This window comes from Pyxicephalus adspersus, chromosome 3 (genome assembly GCF_032062135.1).
Source record: "Pyxicephalus adspersus chromosome 3, UCB_Pads_2.0, whole genome shotgun sequence".
NCBI classification, from domain to species: domain Eukaryota; kingdom Metazoa; phylum Chordata; class Amphibia; order Anura; family Pyxicephalidae; genus Pyxicephalus; species Pyxicephalus adspersus.
This window is the reverse complement of record NC_092860.1, coordinates 132,536,256-132,564,250: the sequence shown is the minus strand read 5'-3', so window position 1 is coordinate 132,564,250 and position 27,995 is coordinate 132,536,256. Positions and strand designations below refer to the sequence as shown.

Genomic DNA, 27,995 nt, shown 5'->3' with positions numbered 1-27,995 from the left:
GATCTGCTTCATTGGACATTTCTACAACTTTGTAACATTAAAAGTGATCATTTTCTTCCCTTCCCATAAGAATATTGGGCTCAGGATAAAGGCTGAGGTTGTCTGCTAGGGATGATAGTCTTTGGATCCATTTATCTTTGCAGACCACTCACATTGTTCTTACACCAGTGTTTGCATCTAATCCATTGCATCCCTTTAGGTTTTCACGCTTGTAATCTTGTGTTTAAGTCCATGATTGAAATATCTTGTGAATTAAAGGTTATTACTCTTCATTATCCTAACTACTGCAGTCTAATCTTTGGCTCTTTAACACAGATCCCTCTTTTCTGTTATCCCGACTCATTAATGCTACAAAGATAGCTTAGATTTGAAAATGGGCAGAAAGAAGTGTACTATCTCATATCAGAAATGTTAAACACTATAAAGCATCTCTCAATTTAGTGCCATTTTGTAAAACTGTGGAAGATGATTGTCCTCAATGATTTCTCCTCTCCAGAATGATTTAGAAGACGCTGTGTCAGCAGTGATTTATCTATTGACAGCTAAGGATAAAAAGATACGGGCACCCATACAACTCACCCTTTTTCAGATTAACCTACAGACTGCATTAGGCAAATTTGATGGCATAAAAAGATTTTGCCAATTTGTCTAGAAGCAATTCCTCTTCGGGACTGCACTAAGAGCAGCAGCCTTTCATGCCACTGAGCAATTTAAATGACTTTGATAGATAGTCCAGGAGGTTAAAGTATTGTACTGTACATCTATATTATCACTTTAATAAAAAGCCAATTTACTTAATTGCTGGGCGAAATTAATCTGCGGAATTGGAAAGCTTCTCCGGCAGGATGCGAGGCTTCCGTACTTCATTCAGTGTTATGCTAAGGGAATGCCTTAGTGGAGATGCTTGACATTGTAATTTCCTATTACATTCAATCAGCATTTACTGTTGTGCTGTAATCTAAATTCCCAGAATGCTGCCTCACTAATCTTAAAGCCAATTATAAAAAGCTGAATATATGTTTTTTGTGTGTGTGGTCCTGTAGGTACATACTGGCTATGGTGCCAAATGATAGGACCCGTCTGACCCACCCTGGTGGGGCATCTCAATAGCATTTTAAAATTGTTCCTATATTTTAGGCAGTTTCTACATATATATGTAAGGCCAAGGCTTACAATCCCATTTGTGTCTATTGGGTGGTATTTCCATTCATTATCTGTCCTATAGACACAAGAGGAATAGTAGTCAATTTCTCAAAAATAAGGGAAACTGCAACAGTTTACTTTTCTGAAAATGATTAAAAAACCTTTTTTATGAAAACTCTAGGTTTTTTTGCATAAGGAACACATGGATGGTGCACTCCTGGGAAGGATATTAGAGGGAGCTAATCAGGTTGAAATAACAATGTAAATTAACCTCAATTTGTGTTCCTATTGGATGATTTTTCTTCTATTCCTATACAGGTGTTAATGCAAATTTTCGGATATCTCCCTTAATTCAGTGACATCCCCTGGACAACTAGTGTAAACCTTTCTAATGAGGACATAGCAATAAAAACCTTATTTATATAACAATAAAGCTAAGATAACCAAACCTTATTTATTTATATAACAATAAAGTTAAATATAAATGCCGCCACATTTGTTGTTTTCAAAGATAAATCAATTAAAAATTCACACGTAGCATTTTTTGATCTCTTCCATATTTAGCACCCATAAAGCATTAAAGTGTATGTCCAGCCCAAAAAGTTTTTTTAATTTTTTTTGTATAGGGCAAAGTGGGGATAAAACCTCTATCAGGTTGTTTTTTTGTTTTGTTTTTTAACCTGATTAATACATTTCTCTTCAAATCCTTGCCTAATGAAATACAATGAGAAGTTTTTGCAAGTCTTTAGAAAGTGAAAAGAAATAATTCCAAAGAGTTGTCCTGGAACATATTGATCTTATGACATCTCAAAATGTTGGATTTCCCCAGATTTTCTATTTTAGTGAGAATGGTTACCAAGAGTCAAGTAAAACTTGATAGAAGGTTTAACTCTTTCTTACCTTGTCCAAAAATAAACAAACTAATAATAATAATAATAATAATCATCAAACTGTTTTCTGTTTATTTACAAGCGTTTTAAATACCTGTGTGCATTTATCGACGCAGGCACTGCGGTCAAGCTGCAGCATTCTCTTCCTTTTCAATATTCTGCATCTTACTCTTATAATATTACTCATTTCTGTTACTCACTTGATGTATTCCCTAGACTTCCAGTTACTAATGAATCATTTTGCAGCATCTTCTCGTACTCACTTTGTTTCCAGTTTCCCATTGTCTGCAGTTTTCTCCCCAAGCCTAAACCTTCTGCAATGATATAAAATTGATAATAAAAATATTTAGCTCTCTCCAATGGTGTTATTTGTAATTATAAAGGATTTGTGAGGAAACCACCATATGAATGTTTTATTAATGCAGTAATAAATGCCAAACTTATAGGAAAACTAAACTCAATAAACAGAGCACCTGGTGTGCACGGGGTGGTCTCTGCCTGTACGTTTTCTCCCAGGATGTTCATGTGCTTCTCAAAGGAGATCTCACAGAAAGGAGCTACGAGATATCTGTGTCCAGTGTCACTGGCTCTCTGCAGAAGCATGGGACGTGTATAAAGCCACAATCTGACTTTGTTTTATACTTTTTTTTCTTTTTTTAGATTATTTTTTCAGTTTTGTAATCATAAACAAAGGAAATATTGTGAATTATATGGTGCAGCTGTGCGTGTACAGTGGTTTGGTACATTAAATGAATACAGAAATGTATTCGGAGAATCTCAAGCCACTATTTTATTTGTGACCTATAAAGTGCTTGTAGAATATGAAGAGCCAATCCAAACAACAGGTGAAAGCAATCATGAGCAACGAGTGCTGTCAGGAAGATGCTGCAGCTGTGCTAAAGTTAGAAAGTTGCAGCATGATTGAACTTTCTGTGCTTTGTAATTACTTCTTTCAACATTGCCCCCCCCCAAAAAAAAATGACATTAGGCTGTAATAAAGACAAATGACTATAGTAGCGACATAAGATTGTAAGTCCCTTTGAGGGACAGCTAGTGACATGACTATCGGCGCTATATAAATACTGTGTAATAATATTAACATTCCACCATATCCACCATAATCAGCAAGTCCATTTAACACAGACTTTATTCTGATCTGACATGCATGCATCAGGATTTGCTTTCCCAAAGACTATTATAGGAACGTAAAATCCATCTGATTCAAACATATTCCATTAACACACTCACCTAGGGGCTTACATATACCCAGGGCTGGGTATTTCTTGCAACTAACCTACTTTTCTTCCACTAACAAGCCAAAATGATTGTAAAAGCAACTCAGAAGAAGCTCTAAGGAACTCAGAGACAACTTAAAGCAACTCCTTCAGCATTGTAAAAGCAAGCTATAGCATCAAATCAAATGTTTTATTTGATTCAAAATGCATACTTACTATGTGTCTTGCTAATCATTGTTTCCACACTTTTCAAATATACAGTCTATGCCTGGCAAACTAAGCTTAGGAGGTCTTAAAATGTTTCAGAATGGAACTTACCCATACATTAATAAAAGGGTCATCATCTTACAGACAGAATGTGGGTAAACCCGGCTTCATGCCATTCAGTTTTCTTTACTTGCAACACCTGATGGTTACCTGATCGACCAACTGCTTAGTTTTGTTCTTTGTGTTTTGTTGGCATAGCTTGCCTAAAATATTGGTGCTCCATATTGTATTGATGAAATTGAGGCAGATCTTTGCTTAAAGTAAGTATATTTTGTTTTCAAATGTAAAACTAAAATAAATATTGTGCACTGTATTTATCTGGATTTCATGTTTTTCTAGTATTTTTAAATGAACCCTACTTTTGTTATTATGTTTTTAAATATTTATTCTTTTTTTGATGTTGTTAATAATGTTATCCCAATGATAAGAACAATATATATTTAGTATCAGAGTATCATCATTAATTTTATTCAGGTGTATATTACATAAGTGCCATGAGTTGTATGGGCATCTGCGAGCAGCTGTAACCAATAAACTGTATATCTTCCCCGATTTCTCAAGTCGGTGTGCTGTCTTGTTTTCTGCTGTGATGGATTATGAAAAAGATTAAGAGGACCTCATTCTACTCTGGAGATCTAGTTTCATATTATGTCCTCATATGTATCCGAGCCACATTCGGTGATATTGCACTACAAATATGCCACGACAGCTGGACTGCTTTAAATGTGAACTGAGTCCCCAAGTCACACAAAGGAAACGGCACACAAGGCTTACGCCATGCAGCCATATTAAATAAGAATAGCATCTTTTCCTTTCTTGCCAAAGATAGTAAAATTAACATGCAGCTGGCTTCTCTGATAAATGGATTCAGTTAGGTCACTGAGGGGATGCATGTGACACTAAGTGATTTACAGTGCTTTACCTTAATGAAATTGTTTCAGCGAGATGACGCTGAGAGCTTTTAATGGATGGCTTTACTTGATGTAATGAAATTGCTTTCTTTTGGCATTTAATATAAGGTGCAGTTATTATTTACAAGAGCTTTTTCTGCGCTTCTGTCTCTGTGCAGAGCAGCAGCAGAGCAAGAGCAGGGTGCAGAAGTAGAGAAAGTGGAGGAGAAAGGCTGCTGGCTAGAACGGCCTAGCTTTTGTAGATCAGATGAGGTTGACTTCACTGAACCGTTGTGCTTGTCTTTTAAGTAAATCCTCCTAATCTGTTCACAGGCAACTGGATTTTAACCAGATCAGCTGCATTGAAGATGGTTCTTTCCGAGCTCTGCGCGACCTGGAAGTGCTGTAAGTAAATGTCATCTAGTGTCTTGGCATCAGCAGCTTATGATGAGGGCAGCGTGTGTATGTGTGTGTATGTGTGAGCTGATCTGTGCCTGCTTACTGTCATGTCGCTGTCACTGCTCTGCAATAAATGTGCTTTACAGAACTGCTGCATTGGCTAAATAAAAAAAAAATAATGATTTTGTTATGCTGCTAACTGTATGATCATCTCTCCTTCATTTCTTCTGATTTAACTTCTCCTAAGCTGGCTGCTTTTGAACATACCGTGGTGTTGCGCAGAGTGCAGAAGCCCATAACAACCAATCAGGTTTCACATTTCATGTCTAGAGAAAACAGAAGAGTGGAAGATGATTGCTGGTTGGCTGCTTTGGGTTTCAGTACCTTGTTTTATGGTGCCTATCAACGTCAGCCTCATTATATTTGATGATCTTATGTATTTATGCACGTAGCTTGCAAATTACACTAAAAGTATCTATCTTTTTATCCATTTTTATCCATGTTTGTTTGATTTACTATCTTTATTGATACTACTATTTATTTTTATTTTATATCTAGCTTATAAATTACAAAAATATTGATTTAGCTAATGTATTTGTTTGATTATCTATCTTTATTAATCCTTCTCTTTGCTAACTATAGGATCTAATTTATTCATGTATATATATATATATATTTAAATATTACATTGTATGGCTCCTTTTTCATCTTTTCATATGAGTCCTTGGTCGCTTGGAGTTTACAGTCTTTTAGGCTACCAGTAATCTGAGGTTGTCTCAGAGTATAAATTAGGCTTTACATTCAGGAGAAAAGATAGATTTTTCTTTTAAATTAAGTATGTAAAATGGCAGAATATTATCTCATTTAGATTGGGTGCCATAGGAATTTAGAATTCTTTAATTTCCAGGTATAGTAATACACGTGGCTGAATATAGTTTTTTTAAAATGTTTGCTGTTCCGATATTCAAGTGCTGCATTGCAGCTCAGATAGACTGCCCCTATAGCGCTCAACCAAATCATAAATATGGCTTTATACTCGTAAGACAAAAAAAGGAGAATGTTGGGTGTGTTCAAAATGGCGGACTAAATTCCTTTGAACAGTAAAACGATATCTGCAATGCCTCACCGTAGCTAGTGTCTGACACACAATTCAACACCTCTTTCTCAGTGTTCACTTAAGAGAACACCATTTCAGCAAATGTTAAGCTTTTCATGTTTCATCCAGGTTTTAGATGAAGATAAATGTAGAAATGTAAAAAATAATTAGGTAAATTAAACTATTACTACTTGTTCTGAATAGTTGTTTGATAAAAAAAATCAAATTGGAGAATAGCAAAATAGCAAATATCAGATCTAAGATGCAAAAATTATGGTTGCCAGTACCCATTTCTTATGCCATCCACCCAACATTGCCCCTGGTATGGCTGTCTTAAAAATGCTGTTTTAATGCTAACGCAAAATTGCTTGCCATTAAACAATTCATACGTTTGACGTGTTACCATATTTAACTTGTGTTTTACAAATGAACTGATCCTCATTTGTGCAGTAATTTAGAACACAGGAGGTAGGCCATGTAACCAATAGCCAGTAGAGATTTGAGATAAACTTTTAAAAGTCATTCAAGTTCAAATAATTAAAAACTTTTATGCGGATTTTTGGGTTCTGATGAAATTTTGCAACTTCAGTGATGGCAGCTGAATATAAATGTACAATTTATGGTGACTGCACCCACTGCGGCAGTAGTAAAATTCTGCTGACGTTTGTGGGAGGAGCTAGGACTAAACAGAGGAAGATTGGAATATTCCAGAAATTCTGAAGGGCGTCGAGCCTTGATAAGCGCCAGATCCTTTCACATTTTTGTTGCATACTCTGCTTCTCTTGTTGAGTGGATGGTTCTTGCTCCGAGACATCTTCCAACATTGCCATTCGCAGCCATCCACAGCTAAGTTGCCTTCCTAAAATGTCTTCAATTTCAGGCAAGTTTTTAAGCTCTTATACTATGCATGCTCTTATTCTTTAATGGTCTTTTTCTTCATTTTCCTATTTTACTTGTGGCTAGCGGCATATACAGCTATGGTCTTTTTTTATCGCGAATAGTTTTCTATCTTCGTAGATAAAGCAAAGACTATATTAAGTAGAATTATTTTGTACTTGTTAATTTTATTTCTATTTCCTTTTTTTCTTTTTTTAAATAGGGATTGTACTTTATTATCTTTAAAGCAAGTTATTTAATATGAAAAGATTGTTTAAGCTTTTTGGTATCTAACATTACTTAAGTCATTCAAGGTGTGATTGCTTTGTTGTGAGTATATATATATATATATATATATATATATATATTTGCCTGAGCTTTAGCTGTAAACTATTTTTAGACATTGAGGTGTAATTAAAGAATACTTTTCCTAAATGTATATCTTTTCTAAACCCTACTAATACTTCTCTTTTCCCTATAACACTGATAACACCGACATTTCCCAAGCTTGTATTTGCCTTATAACATAAAGTAAATATTTCATTTTATCAAGAAATTCCAACCTTGTTGGCTTTGTCCTTCCATATTTAGCTTATCTTAATGTCAGATGTGATAATGAGCAAGACTTAATATTCACATTGGAATATGGTCTTACCCATTACAAATGGTATAACCATCTATATTAGGATTTTATCAGAGGTACTAAAGACCAAGAAAGTTATGATCTTTAAATGATAGCTTTTCCAATCTTTCTCCTTTTTTTCTGCTTTCTGTCTTTCCCATTAACAACCTAATTGTTTAATATTTTGTTTTAAATTTGTAAACTATGTTTTTTCCTAACACTCTCTATTGTAACTGTATAGCATTGACAATCTTGATGCGCCTATGCTTTGTTGCAATCATATGTGGTTTGAGAATGGTTGTTGCGCTAAGTGAAGTGTCTGTAAATCCATGGCTAACCCTGGTCAACATTAATGTGGATGGCAAACAGAGTGTGATGTGTTTTAAGATAAGATATGGAAAAGTTTGGTGACCCCTCTGTGACTTGCTATACCCAAAATGCAGTTCACTATAGAATGCCTACATGGCACTGTTACCAAGCGTCATATTAATTGAGCTGTACTGGAGTTTTCATTAGCAGCACATTAAATAAGTGGAAAATGCCTGTGGGAAATGCAATGCAGACATTCAAATGTTTCAGACTAATCCAACGGTATTTTTAGTTAGGGTTCATTGCAGTTAATATTGTTCCTGTGCACAATTATACATTGCCAGGGAAACATGTTGAACAGATTTTTCGAGCAATAAACTTTACGCCGTCAAAAAGAAAATACGCAGCCGTATTACAAATCCTGATGTTGCCTTTGGTGATCTAACTTCTTCTTCTCTTTCATGTTTTACAGCACCCTCAACAATAACAATATCACTCGACTTTCAGTGGCAAGCTTCAACCACATGCCAAAACTGCGAATTTTGTAAGTAGATTTTTATTAATTATTCTCTTGTGTTTTTGTTACCCTGGGACAGAACAATCATATTTCGATGTGCTAAATAGATTAAAACATCACTTGAAATCTTTGTCTTGGGAAACATCTGCTTTCTGAAATGAAATTTTATGGAAGACATAAGGAAACATTTTTTAGAAATAGGATAATGTAACAGTAACAAATAACAAACTCTAAGTAATAGCTGTGGTTGTAACCAATGAGTTACCCTAGAAAAAATGATAATAGCTTGGTAAGTTTTTTGTAATTCATAAGTATATCAGCATTAAAATGAAAGCACGGCAAGTCAGCTGAAGGATTTTTACTGTGAAACTACATATCAAAAAGTAGGAAAAAAAACATCTGAAATCTCTCTTTGCAGAAATATATGTAAAGAACAATGCATAAAAGCTACTTTTCATATTTAATATACTCTAGTCATTTGGAGAACAGCCATATATCCTTTCTTTTCTCTCTAAGTAGAATGTTTGCTTTTTATTATATCTTTAATAAATATATGCATACACATCTATCTGTCTGCATTGTCAGTACTGTCCAGGCCACAAATGCTATATTTGAACAACTCCCTAAAGTAAACACCTTTGAACAGGAAGACCTTTAGCAAAGTGCTCCATTAACGATACACATAGCAAAGATATATCACTGGTAAAGTAGACTTTTTAGGTATCTGTAGTTCCCAATTCTTAAAGACACAGACAAACGGCCATGTGAAAAATACAGAAACTGTTAACAGCCGTGTAACAGTTACCTTCCAGCGGATTGAATACAATAGATTGAAATTTAGTTGGTGGTTCTGGACAGCTGCACTTTGCACATCATCAATTCTCTTAAGACTTCATATTTCAATAAAACCAACTGTATTTAGAAAAAAACATACTTGATCAGAGCAAACATAAAAGAAAAAAACTTGGCGTGAGGAAAAAAACACTTTTTTATTGTAATAAAAGTAAGCCAATCAAAATATTCAATAAAAAATCCAGATGATATGATGAGGTTACCAGGGGGGAACCTTAAGTATCCCTCCACTTTCCACTTTCACATTCCATACATTTATTATAATCCACCGCAAAGACTATTTTGTAATCTTCTGCCTCAAACACCTAATTCATACTTAGGACTAGGTGTCTTCATGAGTATGCCCTAGTTGTGATTATGTATATGAATGTCCTCATTTTATCCAAAACTATCAAATCCTGGTGATATACTGGAACATCATTAGGGATATTATGGGCGAGATGCTAATACAATCCAAAAGAGTTGTAGTGGTGCATTTTAGGCAACACAAGATCAACAGGATTGATTTGACCTAAATGCCGTATATTCCCCCATCTGCTGGTAAAACAGGGTCACTTTGACCACTTCTTAGGTGTACAAAACAATACAAATCATTTGCTTAATAAAATGCAGCTAGATTTTTACTTGAAAAGTAATTTTGTCCGTACACCAAACATAAGCCGGACCTTTTGGTTATGCAACCCTGACCATATATTCACAGTATTCCGAACCTTTGAAAAAGCCTGCTAAAGTCTTTTAATTTTTCCTTTTTTGTTTGGCAACCCTTTAGAGACTTTCCTTCCAAATAAATAAGTGTATTGACATACTAGGTATTTCACATTTCATTCAAGAGCAATAGACAGGCTTTGATTGGCTGTCACCTATGATAAATAGGAAATCTTTACTCTTTTATTACTGTACTGCAGCCAGACCTAATTAAACTGTACCGGCTCTTTGACAATCTTTGTAACATGAAATTAGCTCTAGAGATGGAGCAGTGTGTTTTAATACCCATTATAGCTGGTTAGAACAGCGAGCATCAGCTAAGAAATGGAATATTACTCAGTCAAGGACAACTGTAGAAACACAACACAGTCTGTAAATAGGCGTAAACATTTTCGCCTCTAAGCCAAAAATACAAATTGCCGTGAAAAAGGAAGCCTTTGGTGGTATTAAAAGTAATTAAAAAAAAGGAAATGTTTACATTGTATGATTTTTTTTCTATAGGATATTGTAACTTATGTATCAGAAATTTTAAATAGAGTAAGGGCCGCTATAAATGTTCACCAAACATTGCTGCATATGAGTTCAAACCAAACTGCCAAGCCTTTCTGACTAATACCTGATCTGCCATATTGTGTCAGTAGGAATAATTGTTGAATATTTTTAGAGGTGTACCAAGAAAAGGTTTTTTGGCTTTTGGAGATAAAGATCGTGACTGGCTATATGGGAAGTATTGCAAATACTAGTGCAGCTTTGGAGGGGAAAAGCCTGGTGACCAGGTTGCCTGCTGAGCTCTTAAACATATTGCAAGCAACCATGTTTATGCTTCAATCTTCTAAAGGACTATTTATTTTATTGTCAGTGGTCAGCTTTAGTTTAGTATCTTCAATGAGGTAATTAGGTAGGCAAGCAGTAGCATTATCACAGTATCTCTATACCTTACATTCACATCTTTATCACAGTCATCTTCTATTCTTGTGAGCTTCTAAAACTTTTCCATTAAATTTAATGAAGGTTGTCTTCAGCTCTTCTCTACATCTAAATGTTGGTTTTAGGATTATTGTCCCTCTACAGAAATAAATAAATAAAAAGTTGTCATATACCAATTTAGCGAAAGCTACATATGCTTTCACTACTTGGAATTGAGCCATGATCTTGCGCTGACCTGCCCATTTTCAGAGTAACAAACTTAATTCTTCTTTGTGTTGCCATTTCCATCTTTCAATTTGAGGCGTTGTATTGAGCTCAGATCCCAAGGGGCCAAAAGCAACTAATCCCCTTTTCTTTGATTAAACAAAAAAAAAGAGGAAATCAGAAAAAAAGGATACAAGGGGGGTGTTTTATATTGAATTATTTTTCTTGTCTTGTTCGCTTGAAAATGAATGTGACCTGTTAAAAGGATTTTGCTGGCAGTTTCTATAGAGACTAATAAAGGAAGACTTAGTGATATTTCTAATTGGGAGCCAAATCTTTTATAGGTCTTTTTTCACTCTTGCTGTCAGTATTCTCCCCCTATAGAGCAATTTTCTTCAGGAGCATTTTGTCTTTTTTTCACTTTTTTTAACCCCCACCTTTGTTACAGCGTTTTAGGCTTCAGAGTCCTACTGTTTTCATACTCTTGTATGTTTTCTTAACCAACTGTAAAGAAACAGCAGTGGAACTGTAAAGATTGCATTTTCATGTTGGCAAACACTTGTTTTTTTCTGTCCTGAAAATAAATTAGTTTTGAAAGGATTCGCAACAGATAAGTTGGTAAACACAGAAAAGAAAACAATAGTAGTGAGGATTACAGAATTAAGCTTTTTAGTTTTGGGTCAATGGGTGCTACATAGACTTTTGTGAAGAAGTCAAAACTGAAGTGCATAAGTATGTTTATTAAATCTTTTAAAAGTCCATGTTTAGTGCCTTCTGTGGTTGATATTTCCCTTTCTATGTCTCTTTTTGAGAATGTCTAGAGGCAGAGAGATTCTCCTACTGTCTTGTTAGGAACTGAATACATCCCCCCTTTGTAAATAAATTGATGCCGATCTTAAAGTGTATCTCTAGCCAAAACATTTATCCCTGTTTTAGGAATAGGACATAGAAAAGAAACCTCCCCAATGGGACAGAAACATAATGCCCATTAGGGGTCTCATCTAATCCCTAATGGTACCGATAAACTTTAAAGCTTCTTGGTGCAGATGAGAAGCTACTCTACACACAGAAGGACTAGGGCCTCCCAATAAAAATGTGCTACAGCTCATTTATAAGTACATTTTCACTTGCAGGTTTGCCTGCAAGGTCTCACAAATACCTGTTGATCCTGCCTGTGAAGCAGGCAAACCTCCTGCACTGCTACTAAAATGGTACGCCCGTTTCACTACATTGACATGAGAATATGCTGCATTGGGTGTGGCTCTTAATAGCCATTTGTGAAATAGACAAGTTCTGTATATTTCTTGGTATATATAATAAAAATTGCTAGTGAATACCCAGTTTAGGTCCATATTAACGCATCGCTATAAAAACAATTTTACAACATGATCTGTTTTCTTTCCCATAGTCGACTTCACTCCAACAACCTATACTGCGACTGTAACCTGGCCTGGTTATCAGATTGGCTGCGGCAGAGGCCTCGCGTTGGCCTCTACACTCAATGTATGGGACCTACCCACCTGAGAGGACATAATGTGGCTGAGGTTCAGAAACGGGAATTCGTATGTAACGGTAAGGATATTTTACATCAGTCATGTTGCTTTTATTTTGTATCTAGGTAAAGGATGTAAATTATTATCTACAGTGCTGCTGTTTTTATTTTTCATAGACTGAACAAGGTGACCCAATTGGTATCAAAGCTTAAATGCACTGATACAATTTTGCCATTTCAGTATGCACTGGTTGACATGACAATATCTCTGCAAAGGGTTAGCTGACCCTAATGAGTCTCACATTTGTTTCAGAAACATGAAGCTTTCTTTTGGTTCCTTGTTGTAAAAAAAAAAAGCTCTGCATATGATTTTTATTTTAAGCTGACAAATGGACAAAAGAATATAGCTTTTTTAACAGTCATGATTTTTTTGCATATTTACACCAACACATAAATTTACCACGAATATTTGTAGATTAAATATTTTTTACTGGCAATGAGACCTAAGCAAATTGATTTACAACCTAATCATAATTATTATTCATATTCATGATAAATGATCTCACCTAAATAACACATTAACCTACCTTAATTATTATCTTTGAAGATAAAATTAATCCAATCTACTGTAGAAAAGAGCAGAAAAGATATGGAAGATTGTTAGATAATGATTGGCTATGATGGTGATTAGATGATCAGGAACCACTGCTATTAATATCCTAATCTTCAATCTGAGATTTGAAGTTTACAGATACAACCTCATTACATACCTATATAAAACTGTGTACAATACACATGTCAAAAAGGAAACTGTACAGCTTGGAGAACTGTGCATGTAAATGTTCATGAGCTTATCTACCGGTTCTAGAAAAAAGAAAAAAATAGATTTTTTTCCTGGGTATTAAAAGAGAACATGGGTTTGCTAAACTAAGTTTAAAAAAATAGTACATTCTGGTAGAAAGGACTGATAGTGACAATAAAGTCAATTTTTTTCTAGTAAAAAAATTGAAAATTGTATATTTTATCAACATTTAATTACATACATAATGTCCTGTTTGCTTGTGCATATGTTGTATTGTAGTAATGGGGACTGAAGAAAGGAACCAAATATATATGTATACACACACACATATAATAACATATTCATTATTATATAATATTTACATTTTTATCATGTAGAAGTTTCAGGACCCAGTGCAAATGCTGATTTGTCTTCATAATAATTAGATTTCATTAGAATGAAAATGACATTTTAGAGTTGACAAAGTTTCATCGGGGAATTGTGATTTCTCTGCCTAATGTTCCTTAGCTTTTCAGAGCTTGCATTTGGCAGGTAAGTGTCATGGACATTGCATAACTTTACCAAATGCCCAAAATTCATATTTTTGAGAACATTAAACAAGCTGAACAGAACTGAAGGTCATTTATTTGCATTTGTATTTCTCAAACCAATAATTTGAATAGCGCCAGTAAGTTTCAAATCACTTTACCGAGAACATTTGGCAGAATTCTTTCACCTTCTGAAAACAGACATTGATATATCAACAAAGAAACTATTTATTGACTGTGTTTTCTTTTTCTTTTCTACATAACTTTCAGATGAGGATGAAGGCAAGTCATTTTTTTTGTCTCCCTCAGTTTCTGCCCTTAGCTTTGGTAAAATGACTAACACTTGTATCTGGGGTAAAGGAACAGTTAGGTTTAAAGAGTTCACTCTACTCCCTTAATGCAAATGCACATAGGATTTGCAGAATATAGTACAAAGATATCTTCTAATGAATACATAAAGGGATTAAATTTAGTTTTTTCATACTACTCTGTGTATACATCTTAGCGTACCTAACTTTTTAAAATGTCCTTGCATTATGATTAATATTAATATTATTGTTATTAATAAACTGGATTTATATAATGCCAACATATTACGCAGCGATTGCATGTGATTGGTCATTCTTGGCAAAGTTAATTTTTCATTGCATTCAGCAAACAAAGTAAAATATCTCTTGGAAGAGGATAATACACTTTGTTACATGGGCAGCGTATATTCACTTAGTAAATTCATCTCATTGTGCTGCTCAAAGCCTGACTGCTGCTCATCTGTATCCTATTGTCCAGCTAAAGCACTTCAGTAACAATGGGGGAAATAACATTGGCGCAGACAGGTCAGTAGGGATGTCAGAGATCAATTCCTTAGTAATAAAGTGATTGTCAATTTAAGGGGTGCACAGATGTTTGTTTTGTGGCATATAAATGCAAAAGCCTTTTGCTGCCTGCTGACTGGTTCATGTTAAGGACCACCATAAAACAAAAAAGTCCACCTAGCTGATTACCTAATTAAATTACATTTAATATGTTGCTTGGGTACTAAAGAAGACATGTGAAACATGAAGTAAGTAGATAAGTAGGCTATACTATTATTTATGAATATATAAATTAAAGACAAGCTCTAAAAAATGGATACCTTTTATAGTAACATAATTATCAAATATATATAATATAATTTATATATACAGTTTGTCACAACCCTCCTATTGTGTGTTAGTTCCCCCACCTCCTAAATCATAAGCTCTTCGGGGCAGGGTCCTCTCGCTGTCTGTATTAATCTGTCATTTGCAACTCCTATTTAATGTACAGTGCTGCGTAATATGTTGGCGCTTTATAAATCCCGTTTATTATTATTATTATTAATAATAATAATAATAATAATAATAACTACAGTATGCTTCATTTTACTGAAAAATGCAAACAAATAGCTTTGTTCTTGAATATCTGGTGATTCTTCAGATAAAACCTTTTAAGTACCAATGGACTTTTAAAATCCCTTTTCTGGGCTGGGGTAACCCAACTCCTTTTTTAATTATAATTTGACCTTAATTATTACTATATTACCTTCAGATTTTCAATGTATGTAAAAGTGTCTATGTTGTGTTTATGTGGATAACAAATATTACCTTACAATTATTTCGGCAGGTCAGCAGTCCTTCATGGTCACTTCTTGCAGTGTCCTGCACTGCCCGGCTGCCTGTACCTGCAGTAATAACATTGTGGATTGTCGAGGAAAAGGGCTGACTGAGATCCCTACCAACCTACCTGAAACCATCACAGAAATGTAAGTGACACTAAAATATTTGTTCAAACTGTTTAACTTTGACACTAGACGTAGAGGAAGCATCACACACAGCAGCCAAACCTCAAACTTCTTCTTTACATACCTAGCAGCTCAGGGACATAACAAGCAGAATAAGCATAAAAAAGGTTGCAGATTTTCTGAAATTGCACTGGGATTATGTGGCCATTTTAAATACAAACAGTGCTTAGTGGCATTCCTTAAATAACTATGAAGTGTGGGTAAATAAAAAAGAAAAGTAACAAGAAAGGTATGTAAGGGATTTGACCCATGTACCAGTGATCAAAGGATGAGCTCCCCACTATAATGTAGTTTCTGTTGACATGAAGTCAATATAAACTGCAGTAATCACTGAGATGTAAAACAATCTAGTGGCTGATTCCCATATCCCAGGGGAGGATTAAACAAATCTTCCATGTAACTCAGCTGTAAAAGGAAAAGATGCCCAGAACAGGACAGTCCAGTGATCTCCTCTACTGCCCTTCCTATATGATTGGGTCCTTGGCCAGTCCAGGGGTTAAAATGGCATATCACTAAGCAGAAACAAAGAGCAAACCTAAATGTCAACCAAAAGATCACTGTTAGTTCAATTTCCTTTTCTGCTCTGGATTATGTGGCCCAGATGGTGCATCCTGGAGCTTCCAGTAAAGGCTGTGAAGTGATTTTATTAAAGTGCCTTTGATTCAGCTGCTTAGTAGTCAAGTGAATTTCTGTGGACAAAGAAGAGCCTTAAGCGGTGTGTCTGCAGAGAGATAGAACATTAGCAGTCACAAGTGGATGATCTGAATGTTTAATACTGGAGCCATTCAGCCTCAAAACTGCATATAATGTGGCCCAACATGTCGCTATCAGGGATTCTTTATTCACCTTCTTTATTGCTTCTGTCTCTGTGCAGGCATATGCAGAGACAGTCTGTCTTATTTTACAAGAAAGCATTTCATGGGAATTAGCAAGAGGCTTCTTTGCCATTGGCTGCATTTTATATTCATTGTAGTGTGATTGTAATCTTCTTTTATGTGTCTGTCACTATGCAGTAGTAGTGTTATGTATACACTTGCTATGCATTGTGCTGTGCTAGTTACATTTTTTGCATTTTACACACATATAAAATTAAACACTTATCCACCTCTTATTGTCCCATGTAAGACTGGTGGAAAAGGAGAAGCAGCACAAGGAGCAAATCAGTTGTGCATCTGTGCTTAGAAGGAATCTGACTATTCTGCTGCTTCTTTTTCACTGCCCATTCACGGGCTAGGGGAGAGGCAAGACATGTAAATGTTACTTAACTGTAGCAGAGAAAAAACAGGTCTCCTTTCTTTTTTTTTTACATAAAACCAAACTTTATCCCCATTCTATTCTAATGTTTGTTCTAGAAGCTGGTGGGGAGTCAGAATACATGGCAGTAAGCGAAACACATATAGGGTTCTCAGCGCCAAATGCAACATCCATATAGAATAAAGCCCTGAGCTTTATTTGGTGTTTTTCTTATATATCAGAAATCTACATGATATAGCTTCCCTCCACTACTTTAATTCTAGAAAGTCAATATTGCATTCTTTTCCTTTGTATTTATTATATCTTGCTGATTTTATTGCTCCAGACTCCCATACTTAAGAATATGAAAAGCCATAAACCATATATTTTCTTTGCACAGCACATAGTCGGGATATTCCAGTTTTTGCAATTCCTTGTCAGAATGATGATATATTACATCTAATAAAATTCTTGTCATACTGACTTTTATATCTATTTTCACATGTCGCTGATAGCGAGAATTCAGCGGGCTGTCTCATTACATGAAAAAAGAAATTGAAAAACTGAACTGAAAAAAAAAATAGCTTAAAATTCTCCAAACTTTAAACAGTATTGAAATCTAAACTATTCATAGAAAAAATTCAACTCACATTGGTTTTACTGGGGGAAAGTAGTGCCTAACAGGCAATGCAGAACATCAAATGTAACTCAGCACATGCATTTGATGAAAGTGTGCTTTGAGCATAGATTTAAAGTTGTCCCTTGCAACCATCTAGAATCTTGCATCATGTAAAAGAGGGGTTACTGGTTTTATCTTTAGTTTGTTTCATTGTCATTGATGATATAATATCCACTCCTGGTACTGGAAGCTAGGTTCTTACTGGTAAATATTTAAGATCCTTCAGGTTCCAGGCTCCTACCTAAAGTTGCCGACTGGATGACCCTATGCATTTCCGTCTTTCCTCCTACCAACCTGTTAGGAAAGCACTGATATCTCATCTTATTCTCCCACAATTACCCTTTAATATAGGTGTCACACTCACATATATACTAAAGGAAACTGGGCTTGAACACAATCCCGATACATCCACATAATAGAAATTTGTTTGCAGTATATGTTTTCGGTGTTACAGAATGAACAGGTAGACTTTGATTGAAAACCACAAGTTGGCTACTCGTTGTCTTTTCAATGTGGTTTTCCTGCAAGATGCGTGACAGCAAAGAAAAGTCTTGCTTGATTGTAACAATTTTATTATATCCCATAACTGCTATGGCAAATCCTTTCTGTAAAATCCATGCTTCACCCTCCGACAGCTGTTATTGTCTTTCATTTTTAAACCAGTGGGGGGGAAGGGGGATAAAACAATAAGCTGCCTAAATATTTGTAAAGGCCTATATAGGTAATAATGACTTCCTTTGCATGGACTTTGTTGTACTTCTATATCTCTTCCTGTAGTTTATATTTACACAAGCTTATTTACTAACAATTAGAATTATCTGAAAGATTACTACTGTATTCTACAAGTTACCATTTAAGCTTAGAAAATAAATGAATAAATCATAGATTTTTTACATGTTATATCATGTTTTTAAAATTATTTCAGACATTTTAAAAAAATAATTTCTGACTGCATTTTATTTCTGTAACTTTGTTTTTGCAAGATGTAAGACTTTACTTCCCTGCAGATTAAAGTAGCTTTTGCGCATGCCATCTATTCATTTGACAATGATAACAAATGCAGTGGTTACAAAGAGACTGCTTAATTTGCATTGTCTGTACGGGTATGGACCATCTTATCAGATACCTACCTTGTTAGACCATAGGCAGGTGCACAGCTTTGACCAGTTTACTTTTTTGCCAGGAGCATAAAAATTGTAGCCGAGCCCCTTGGAACTGAAACTGGTTCTTATAGTCCTGCCTGGGTTGCACTATGGATGATCCAGCTCTGTGAATAATCAGTGTTTGCCAGGACAGAAATGTTGTAGTGAGAGTGGGCACAGTATGTTAGAGAAAAGTAAATAATAGGGAACTTGAAGACTGCAAATACAAATTATAAAATAATGCTCAGCAAAAATGTTGCAGCTAAAAATATAAAAAGATTGACTTTAGTAAGATTTTAAACTTTAAAGCAGGACACAATAAAAGTGTTATTTTTATAGTTAAACATTCATATAAAGGCTTATTGTCTAGTGAGGGGCAGGCATGACATGTCAGACTTCATGGCTTATAATCCTGCTAGGAGATCACTTCAATTCTCCTTATTATAGGGAAATATCTGTGGACATAATAGGCATTATTCTCTCCCATTTCACTTTATCCTGCTCTGCAGGCTTCACAGCCTAAAGGCACACCATGTGTGTCATTACTAAAGTGGCAGCACTTATGACATGTACTTATAGCATCAATCCAAACCTTTTATTTTTATTTATCTCTTGTTGAGGTGTAACCATTAGCTGTCTGTCTGTGGAGATTGTGCTGCCACTGAATGAAAACAGAGTTAAAAGCTTTTCCCATAACATACTGTGGATTCTTCCCTGAGCAGAATGGCAGATGAATCTTAGTATATATTTAAAGGGAACTCTTAATTACTCTTTCTGCTAAGCTGTAGTTTGTTCAGAATTGGTAAATGGAATTTTGTATTTCATTGCACCCAGCTGATAACAGGGCTCCTTCAGTTAGATAGAAATATGTTCAGCGAAGAACATAGGATGTTACTTGGAGCCACAGAATAGCATGTAGTAATATTGCAAGTCAGTATCCTAATCTAAAGCACCAGGAACACAGCCCTAATTGGTGCTCCTGCTTTTAGCTAGATATAGTGTAAAACTCAAACATATGGATACTTTACTAATAATGGAACAATGTTACTAGTCACTTGATTTGTTTCTGTCTATTCCATAGTCTTTAGTTTTACAGACCCCTAATAGGCTGCAGAAGCCAATAAGAAGACACCCATTGTTAAAGTTAATCAGTATAGTGGTTCCATTTATCCACTCCAAGCCAGCTGATTGGACACTAAACAGGCAGCAGAGTAATTCCATCTTTGCTTTCTCCTCCTATCAGTTCATTCCTTGTGGGCACTTTTATTGCAGCATGCCCCTTTAGGATTTCTAATCTCCTTCTATGCAATTTAAATCTGGCTATTGTCCGTGCCGAATAAAATATGCAAACCCCACACAAAAACATTTGTCACCTGAAATCTTTTTTTTCCTTCACATTTGGCTTTGATTGAGGGAAATGCTTGTCTTGTCTCTTTTGTTCTTCACACTGTACACGCCAATTACCAGGCCTTGATGAAGACATCCTTCAAAACACAGTGCAGATATTGTTTACAGGTCATGCATGTATACTTTAGTGCTAAAAGATTAAAACATTTCATCTTCCAGCTGTTCACATGAATTTAATGTTGGCAGAGCGCTCAGCATCATCACACAAATCAACTGCAGGAATTATCATTTTGTTTAGCTGTATCCAACCATGAAATGTGATCCCCTGCAGCCCTCCTATTCCCATATTACTCATGTACCACCTAGATGTAGCCTGCATGGATTGTGGAGACTGTAATCTAATTTCTCAGATCTTTTTGCTCCTAGTTTTATGTTAGTAGATTTGATCCCTTATTGCTCTAACATGCACTGTCTATGATTATGTTTGGTCGCATATTTTCCTGTCTGTGTCCCATTTTTGTCCCATAAAATCCAGCAATGAGGACTCCCATGATGTTTTTAGCTGCTCTTCTTCTGGTGACGATTTAAAAATTTGTGATTTTTCCTTTTCCTCAACAAAGAGATCAAATGTATAGAGAAACAGCTTTGTGTTAACCAGGGATGAACACAATCCCTTAGTGTGCGGGTGACCATGTAGTGGGGACAGATATATAGTTTCAGGTCCTGGGCTGCATATTAGTTATTCTCTCCCTTGAAACAAAAACAAAAAAACAAAAACATATTCTGGTTGGTTATATTTAGTGACTTAAAAAACTTCCCATCTGAAAACAAAATATCCGGCTTTTTAATTACACCGAAGTTTGTATTTATTTTTTCGTATCTCAAGTTCTTCCATTGTAATTGTATAATTGCATGTCACTTGGGGCTGCATTTAAGTCTCCTCTGCGTTTACTCTGGGACAAATCCATTGCTGCAAGTTATGTGCTAAGCTTTATTTTCCTTTGTAGGAGATTAGAGCAAAACTCAATCAAGGTCATACCTCCAGGGGCTTTCTCACCGTATAAAAAACTACGAAGAATGTAAGTAACAAATGCTTTCAAATAGTACTTTAATGGGGGTCACCGGTGTTTAAAAATATTCTCTGCACGGCTTTCACAGATGGCCGATTAACAAATATTATGCTCTGAATCCTAAAGCCACAGGACTTTTTACTCTTGTTAATCATCTGTAACTTTGATTTATGAGCATTAAATACAAACATTAATGTTTATTAAGCCTGCTCGGCCTCACTGTCATCAGTCAGGCTGCAAAAGAAGATATACACTGGTAAATGTGAATTTGGGTAGTGCTATTGGCTTTTCACCTTTTTATCATTTTTCTTCATATATAGTAAATGTACTTAGCAAAACAATACTGCATTATAGAAACTTACTTTTATTAGTGTTTATGGCAGATTGTTAAAGCTTTTAGATGTATTTCACTAAATAAAAAAAGGCAAATAGAGTTCTCTAGCATCAGATCTTATTAAAGACTAACTCCAGCAAAAGGACAGGTATTACTTACATTACTGCCCTTATATTGAAATAGCATTCATGCATGTGAATTATTTCTGTGGATTATAATATGACGTTCTATGCTGTCTGCAAAATACTAGGAGGTGTTTACACTATCATAGTTGGTAGTGATTCACACTTGAATAGCATGAGACCCTAATATTGTCATAGTTAATAGTGATTTCTAATTATTATCTCCTGCCTAATAAACACAACATAATGCTTTTATTAATGATATGACACCTGATCATAAAGCATTTTTATTTTCCAGTGATTTAAGCAACAACCAGATATCCGAAATTGCTCCAGATGCATTCCAAGGTCTGCGTTCTCTCAACTCATTGTAAGTACCAATTCTTCTTACAAAATCAAAATTCCAACTTTTTTTTTGGCTTCAGCCTGTTTTACTTGCTTGTGAAGCTCCTCCTGAGCTGGGCTCTCATACCAACAGCTGTAAAACACAAAACCAGAATGTCACCAACATGAAAGTGAATCCTGACTATCTGCTGCTGGATTGGCTTCGTACAACTTCCTGGATGATTATAAATCAGCCTTGGCTGCTTGGAATCTCTATAAATCCAGCAATGCATTGATTTGTGTTGCAGCTTTGAAAATTATAATGGATTATTTCTGGCAAGTTATTTATTGGCGTAATATACCTTGAGAGAAAACATAATCACTCTGCAATAAATCTCACAAATAAATAAACAGGGGCAATAGCAATACATATTTGTACATACATTTAGACTTGTGAGATATAAGGTCATAAAATATTTCTCAGTAACACTGAATAGAGAACATTGTACAGAGGTGAAGGGAACACACATGATGTTTGGTAATAAGGAAGGACAGGGCTAGTGTTTTCATTGGCCAAATGATCAAAAAGTTTTTTTTAGTACTACGACCCCACCTATAAAGCTACTTGGAAAAAGAAATGGAGCTTATTCCATCCATGTTATTATTCCCTTAATATTTCATTACAAAATAATTGTATCAGTAGCTTCTATATCTGATGGAGCTACCCAGTACTTGGCAATCTTTCGGTGGTCAGATCCACCCTAGGCCAGTTTCACTTCACTACTTTAGGACAAACAATGATGATACCCTAATCTTGCAGAACTTTTTCAGGAATACATTTTCAAAGTAAGAGAAGGAAAAGTAGCAAAGTATAGACTTATATACACAAATCAGAAGCTCAAACAAAGGAGTGAGACCTCGGAGAAACAAGGCTGGTGGACAGGTCAACTTGTTCATGCCCTTTCAAAGCTGAAATATCTTTTCGCTAACAATTAACTCCAATTCCTGATTGGCTGTTACAGGAAACACAGATTTCCGTCTAGTCTATATGATTTTTGTAGTCCTTTAAAGGGTTTCTCTCTTTTTTGTTCATGGTAAGATTAGTTAATAATAAGTGTGGATAGCAGATTTGCAAAAATCAGCACTAATGAGTTTAGTATACATTTTTTTACCATTATGTTAACTCTAAACAAGAACAGCTTTAATGTTGCTTAGAATATGGGGATTTGACAACTGCCCATGACAGACAATTTCCATCTGTAAGGTCTGTGAGAGTAGGGAAACGCCCAAGTTAAAAAATACTGTAATACATTTTACATTTTACTGGCTTAAGGTGGCCTTTCTTCATATGTATAAAACACAATGATGCTTGGTATTGGTTTACCCTGCTCTCCTTGTCATTCAATCTATAATTGTGGTTTTGTTGTGTGAACTTGTTGCTGTCCGTAGCTGTGTGTGTGTGTTTTCCACACTAATCCATTTACCATACATTGCTCTCAGTTTAATTCTTTAGCCAATACATGTTGCTTCCCTTCTGTTCACTTCTTGCTCTTTCTCCTCCTTGACCACCTTTGCTTTTCAGGCATCCATCACTTGGGTTGTAAGTAATGACTTTTCTCTGAGCTTAAATACTCTCTGATCCTAATGTGTCCTTTTTTTCCAGCCCAACATGTTGTATTCTTCTAAAGAAACCAAATTATTGTTGTTGTAAAAGTTTCTATTACCACCACCACTGGCATTTTTCAAAGGGGAACTCCAGTTAAGACAAACAGTACAAGACTTTTTGTTATTGAGTATTTCATGTGTCTGTTGCATCATATTTTTCAAAAAAAATACATTAAAATATAATGTGAGGCAATGCAGCCAACATCTTTGTTAAATTCCTTCTGTGAAAAAAACAGGAATAGAACACCCTATGTACACAGTTCTGTGCATTGCAGACTGTCAAAACTATGAAACATATCCCAAATAATCACAAGTTGCATAATAAATAGTCAAATAATGTTTCTGGGAAGTTCTTTCCAGTGACACCCCAAAAGTTTTTATTATTTACTGTCTAAATTGTTTAAATATTGAACCAACATAGTACCAGTCAGTTATCACAATTGTTATACGTAATAAGCAAATCTAATTCTTCACATATTCAATTTTACGCTAGGATTATATGCATTAAAATTATTAATTACAATTTTATCTATAGTCATCAGAAAAGATTTAGAGTAATTTTAAATTCTGGGTTATGTCTATACTGTCTATATTAAATACATTTAGAACTGAAAGCAGAATGAATAAAGTGTGTTTGGACAGAGCATAGGTTTTCTTGCATTTTGGTTGTCTAGGTTATTTAGGAGCACCTTAGCACCATTCAGGAACTAACAAACAAAATATCTTTTTGTCTTTGCTGGAGTTTTCTCTACTTATAACTTTAATTGCCAATAAATTGAGAATTGGTAGCTCAGCAAATTGCATAGAAAAAGTATACAGTCTAATCAAAATTTCTTGAACCGATCCTTATATCCCTCAATGGATTATCTATGTTTAGGAATACCTTTAAAAAGAATTTGATACCGCTGCAATTAAGCCAGTATGCCTGTGATTTCTGGATTGTCAATTTATAAAAAAAGGCATATAAGATTTCCTTATTTTGTATGGCCAGTTGTTATGGTCTTCATCACTGATGCCTGGCACAACTAGAGTAAATTCTCACATTATGACCCGTTGAGGGTATATGAGGTTGGGGATGGGAAATACTCCAAATTTGCCTACACACTGGAAGTGGTGTATATACCGAAGACACCTTATGTATTTCTGTATTTATGTCTGATGTCGGTGTTGTGGAAACCAAAAAAGATAAAGAAATAAGCCTTGTGTTTTCTCCTTCTCTATATTCTTGTATGTTTCTTTGTGCTGTTGCCTAATTTGCCTGTTAATACTGTTGCTATGGCAGTGCACATTCTGTAACCTGAATGACCTGCTGCACACAGGTATTACACTCCAGCAGATTCTCCAGCGACCACCTCTTCCTTCCTGTTTCTTTCCCACTCCCCCTTTGGTCCTATCTATGGTGTAATGGATGCACTTATGGTAACCCAGCGAGATGTTCTGTTGTGCTTGATCTAACCATGTGATTGTCAGGTTTGAGTAAAACATGGTTCTGTCAAGCACCATGGAACGTCACGCAGCTTTCTACAGCATGGCAAGCTGCTGAGGCTTGTGCACCTAGGACGTACACCCAGCCTTGCTGTCGGAGGAGGGCTTGACCGCCCTGTATTGGCAGCCCTTCCATCTGCAACTAGGCTGAGAAAAGGAAAGTCAAATTAACCTTTTTTCGATCTGGAAGTTGCTAAACAAGGCACCCCTTGCTGAGATAATATCATCAATGTCCTACTTCTGCCAGTGCATTGTGACTAACTCTTAAAAGTTGATGATGCTTGTCATATTTAAAAATCTCTGCCAATCTGCAGTTGTTTTGACAAGACAGCTATTATATATTACCTGTCTTGGCTTTATTCTTGTATAGACTGAGGAACCATCCATTGTGTCCACTGTTGATGGTCAAATCTTGGTAGTAACAGCATTGTCTGCCTACAGTAGTGTACAGCTTCCACTAAAACATTACCAAAATCAATACTGAGCCTATGTTATGTGAGGCTAAATTGTATCAGTCTAATTTTTTTTCTGCTGCAAGGTACGTGAAAAAGATTGAGAAAATCTAATTGGTTATGCAGCATGGGATTTCTAAAATCATTTAAATACCAGGCATTTTCTTCACTAGTTACGTCAGACTGATTTTCAACTATACATGTTTGTAGGTCTCCTGGCCAACAACATATACCAGTTTAAATTATATCAGTTAGTATCAGTTTAAAAATATTTATCTCCAGACACAATGGATACTTCAAAGTCTAATACACATTGAAGCAAGGTAGTATACTATATGCAGAACTGTTATATACTGTTTGCAGTAATATTATCTAACAGCATTACCTTGCAGTACTTTGTGTTTTACACATTGAGAAGGGTGGGGTTGATCCTTAAATGTCACCAACTGTATTGAATGCTTTTAATCGATATAAGTGAATTAAAACCACACTAATAGATCATTAAAATGTTATAAGCCATTAAACTGGACCAGCAGAAAGTACAGCTGTGAAAAGCTTGGATAACATATGTGACCCTGTCATGTCTACCCAGTAATGTTCTTTTTTCCAGTTCCTCTGAAGCCTATATACAAATCCTTTTGTGTGTGCTCAAGTGATGACCTGTTTGTCTCTATAACATAGAAACGACACCCAACATTTTGTCCCTTTACCACTCTTGTGCCTTGTATGGAATTTTAATGGCGGTTACACCTGCTTGTGTCATAAACATTTTATCTGACATGTGTCCAATAACATGTTTCACAGGTACGGAAGACTACAGGTCCAAACTAAATGGAGATTGTTTTGCTGACTTGGCATGTCCAGAGAAGTGTCGCTGTGAAGGAACCACTGTGGACTGTTCAAACCAGAAGCTCACCAAAATCCCAGATCACATTCCACAGTACACAGCAGAGCTGTAAGTATAAACTACTAAACATTCTCGGTCATCATATCTTGTACATAGAAGACAATTTGTAGACAAATTCTGTCCTATCTAGTAGCATTTTAGAAAACACATTCAACAACATCTGTATAACCATAAAAATCAGCTTTTAATCTAAAGAAGGCAAATTTGTTTCTAGTTTATTTTGACCATGATTGTTTGTATATTTCTTCTGTTTCCTATTTAGACGTCTCAACAACAATGAGTTTACAGTTTTAGAAGCAACTGGAATCTTTAAGAAGCTCCCACAGCTGCGGAAAATGTAAGTCTTGGTTTTTGTTCCAAAGCTGTTAGATATTGCATATCTGTATGTTTAATCTCAGTGAAGTAGCCAGGGCATAGGGGTAGAGCTATTAGGTCATTGCCAACAGTTATTGTAGAAAGACCAAGCAAAGTCAACATAGCTCTTCTGCGGTTTAGCACTTCAGCGTCAGTAACACTGTAGAAGTTAAAAATGCCCTAGTAGTTCATTCCCCACTTCTTCCCCACATTTCTATATAAAAAAATAATAAATAAGTTTACTCCTTCTGTTCTTTTTTTGCCTTCCTACCTCTTTCTCCTCCTTAATTCTTTACTCTCATGTCGTTCTTTCCTCTCTGTTGCTTTTTACTTTTTTTCCTTCTTTACATATACTTTTCTTTTTACTGTTGCTCCATCCATTCCAGTATTTTCCTTCTTTACCTCTCTCTTTTCCTTCCTTCATTTCTCCTTTTCCTTTTTCTTTCCCTTTTCTTTTTATGTAATGTCTATGTTCTTCCCCTTCCATTCCTTGCTCCCTCTATCCCTTTTCTTACTTTCCCCATTCCTCCCCCCCCCTCTTGTGCTCACTTTCTTGGTTTACCTCTTTCTCTCACACTAAAACAAAAACTTGATTTTACCTAAACTCAGTTTACAATAAAGTAAGTCCTATGCAGTGGAACACAGCAAGCAGAAAAGGAGATTGAAATATTTTATTTAAATGTATCTTCTTTCACACATAAAAAGCATCACACGGGCTTTGGAAAGATACTCGTCTTTGCAGTGTTTAGCTTGGCTTTAACCAGTCAGGCACAAGGTTGAAAGATAGATTGTGTTTATTTTCTCCATTTCTGGAGAAAAGATGAAAAGTGTATGCCTAGTTTCTAGGTCATTACCTAAGCCCTAAAAGCAAGAGAAGTCTGAGATTCACACATATTTCATTTATTTACACTGTACAAATTCATCATTATCATTTGTTTTGTTGACTTTTTCTGAACTTTGTTACCTTTGTGGTGATAGAGTTGCAGGCAGTCCAGGTCAGTGAGTTCTGCCAGTTAACAAAACAAGATGTTCCTATTTCTTAAAGTACCTAAACAATATGCAGTGGTTTCAAAGTAAATCTACACATTCATATCAGTCCCGACTGATGTGCAACTTACAGCCTAATGTCAGTCAAATAGATATACACAAATATTCTAGGACCTATTTTCTCAATATAAGGAGCACTATGAGAAAATCTACTCAATTGCAGGAATAATATGCAAACTTTATTTTAAACATTTACACACCTGGCTCCTTCCAGAAGGGCTGCTGTATCTCAAACTTTGTTTAGGTTGGTTTAAGCTCCTCT

The 27,995-nt window shown here is 35.5% G+C and overlaps 1 protein-coding gene across 1 annotated transcript in view; it reads left to right on the top strand.

The window, feature by feature from the left end:
• Positions 1–27,995, top strand: part of SLIT2 (slit guidance ligand 2) — a 197,610-nt gene that overhangs the window by 136,783 nt on the left and 32,832 nt on the right. The window contains exons 6-15 of the mRNA XM_072406874.1: positions 4,759–4,830; positions 8,200–8,271; positions 12,341–12,504; positions 15,395–15,533; positions 20,981–21,052; positions 21,798–21,869; positions 21,925–21,979; positions 23,273–23,423; positions 26,230–26,380; positions 26,595–26,669. Of these exons, the coding sequence (XP_072262975.1) occupies positions 4,759–4,830; positions 8,200–8,271; positions 12,341–12,504; positions 15,395–15,533; positions 20,981–21,052; positions 21,798–21,869; positions 21,925–21,979; positions 23,273–23,423; positions 26,230–26,380; positions 26,595–26,669 (1,023 nt within the window). The remainder of the gene's footprint in view (positions 1–4,758; positions 4,831–8,199; positions 8,272–12,340; positions 12,505–15,394; positions 15,534–20,980; positions 21,053–21,797; positions 21,870–21,924; positions 21,980–23,272; positions 23,424–26,229; positions 26,381–26,594; positions 26,670–27,995) is intronic.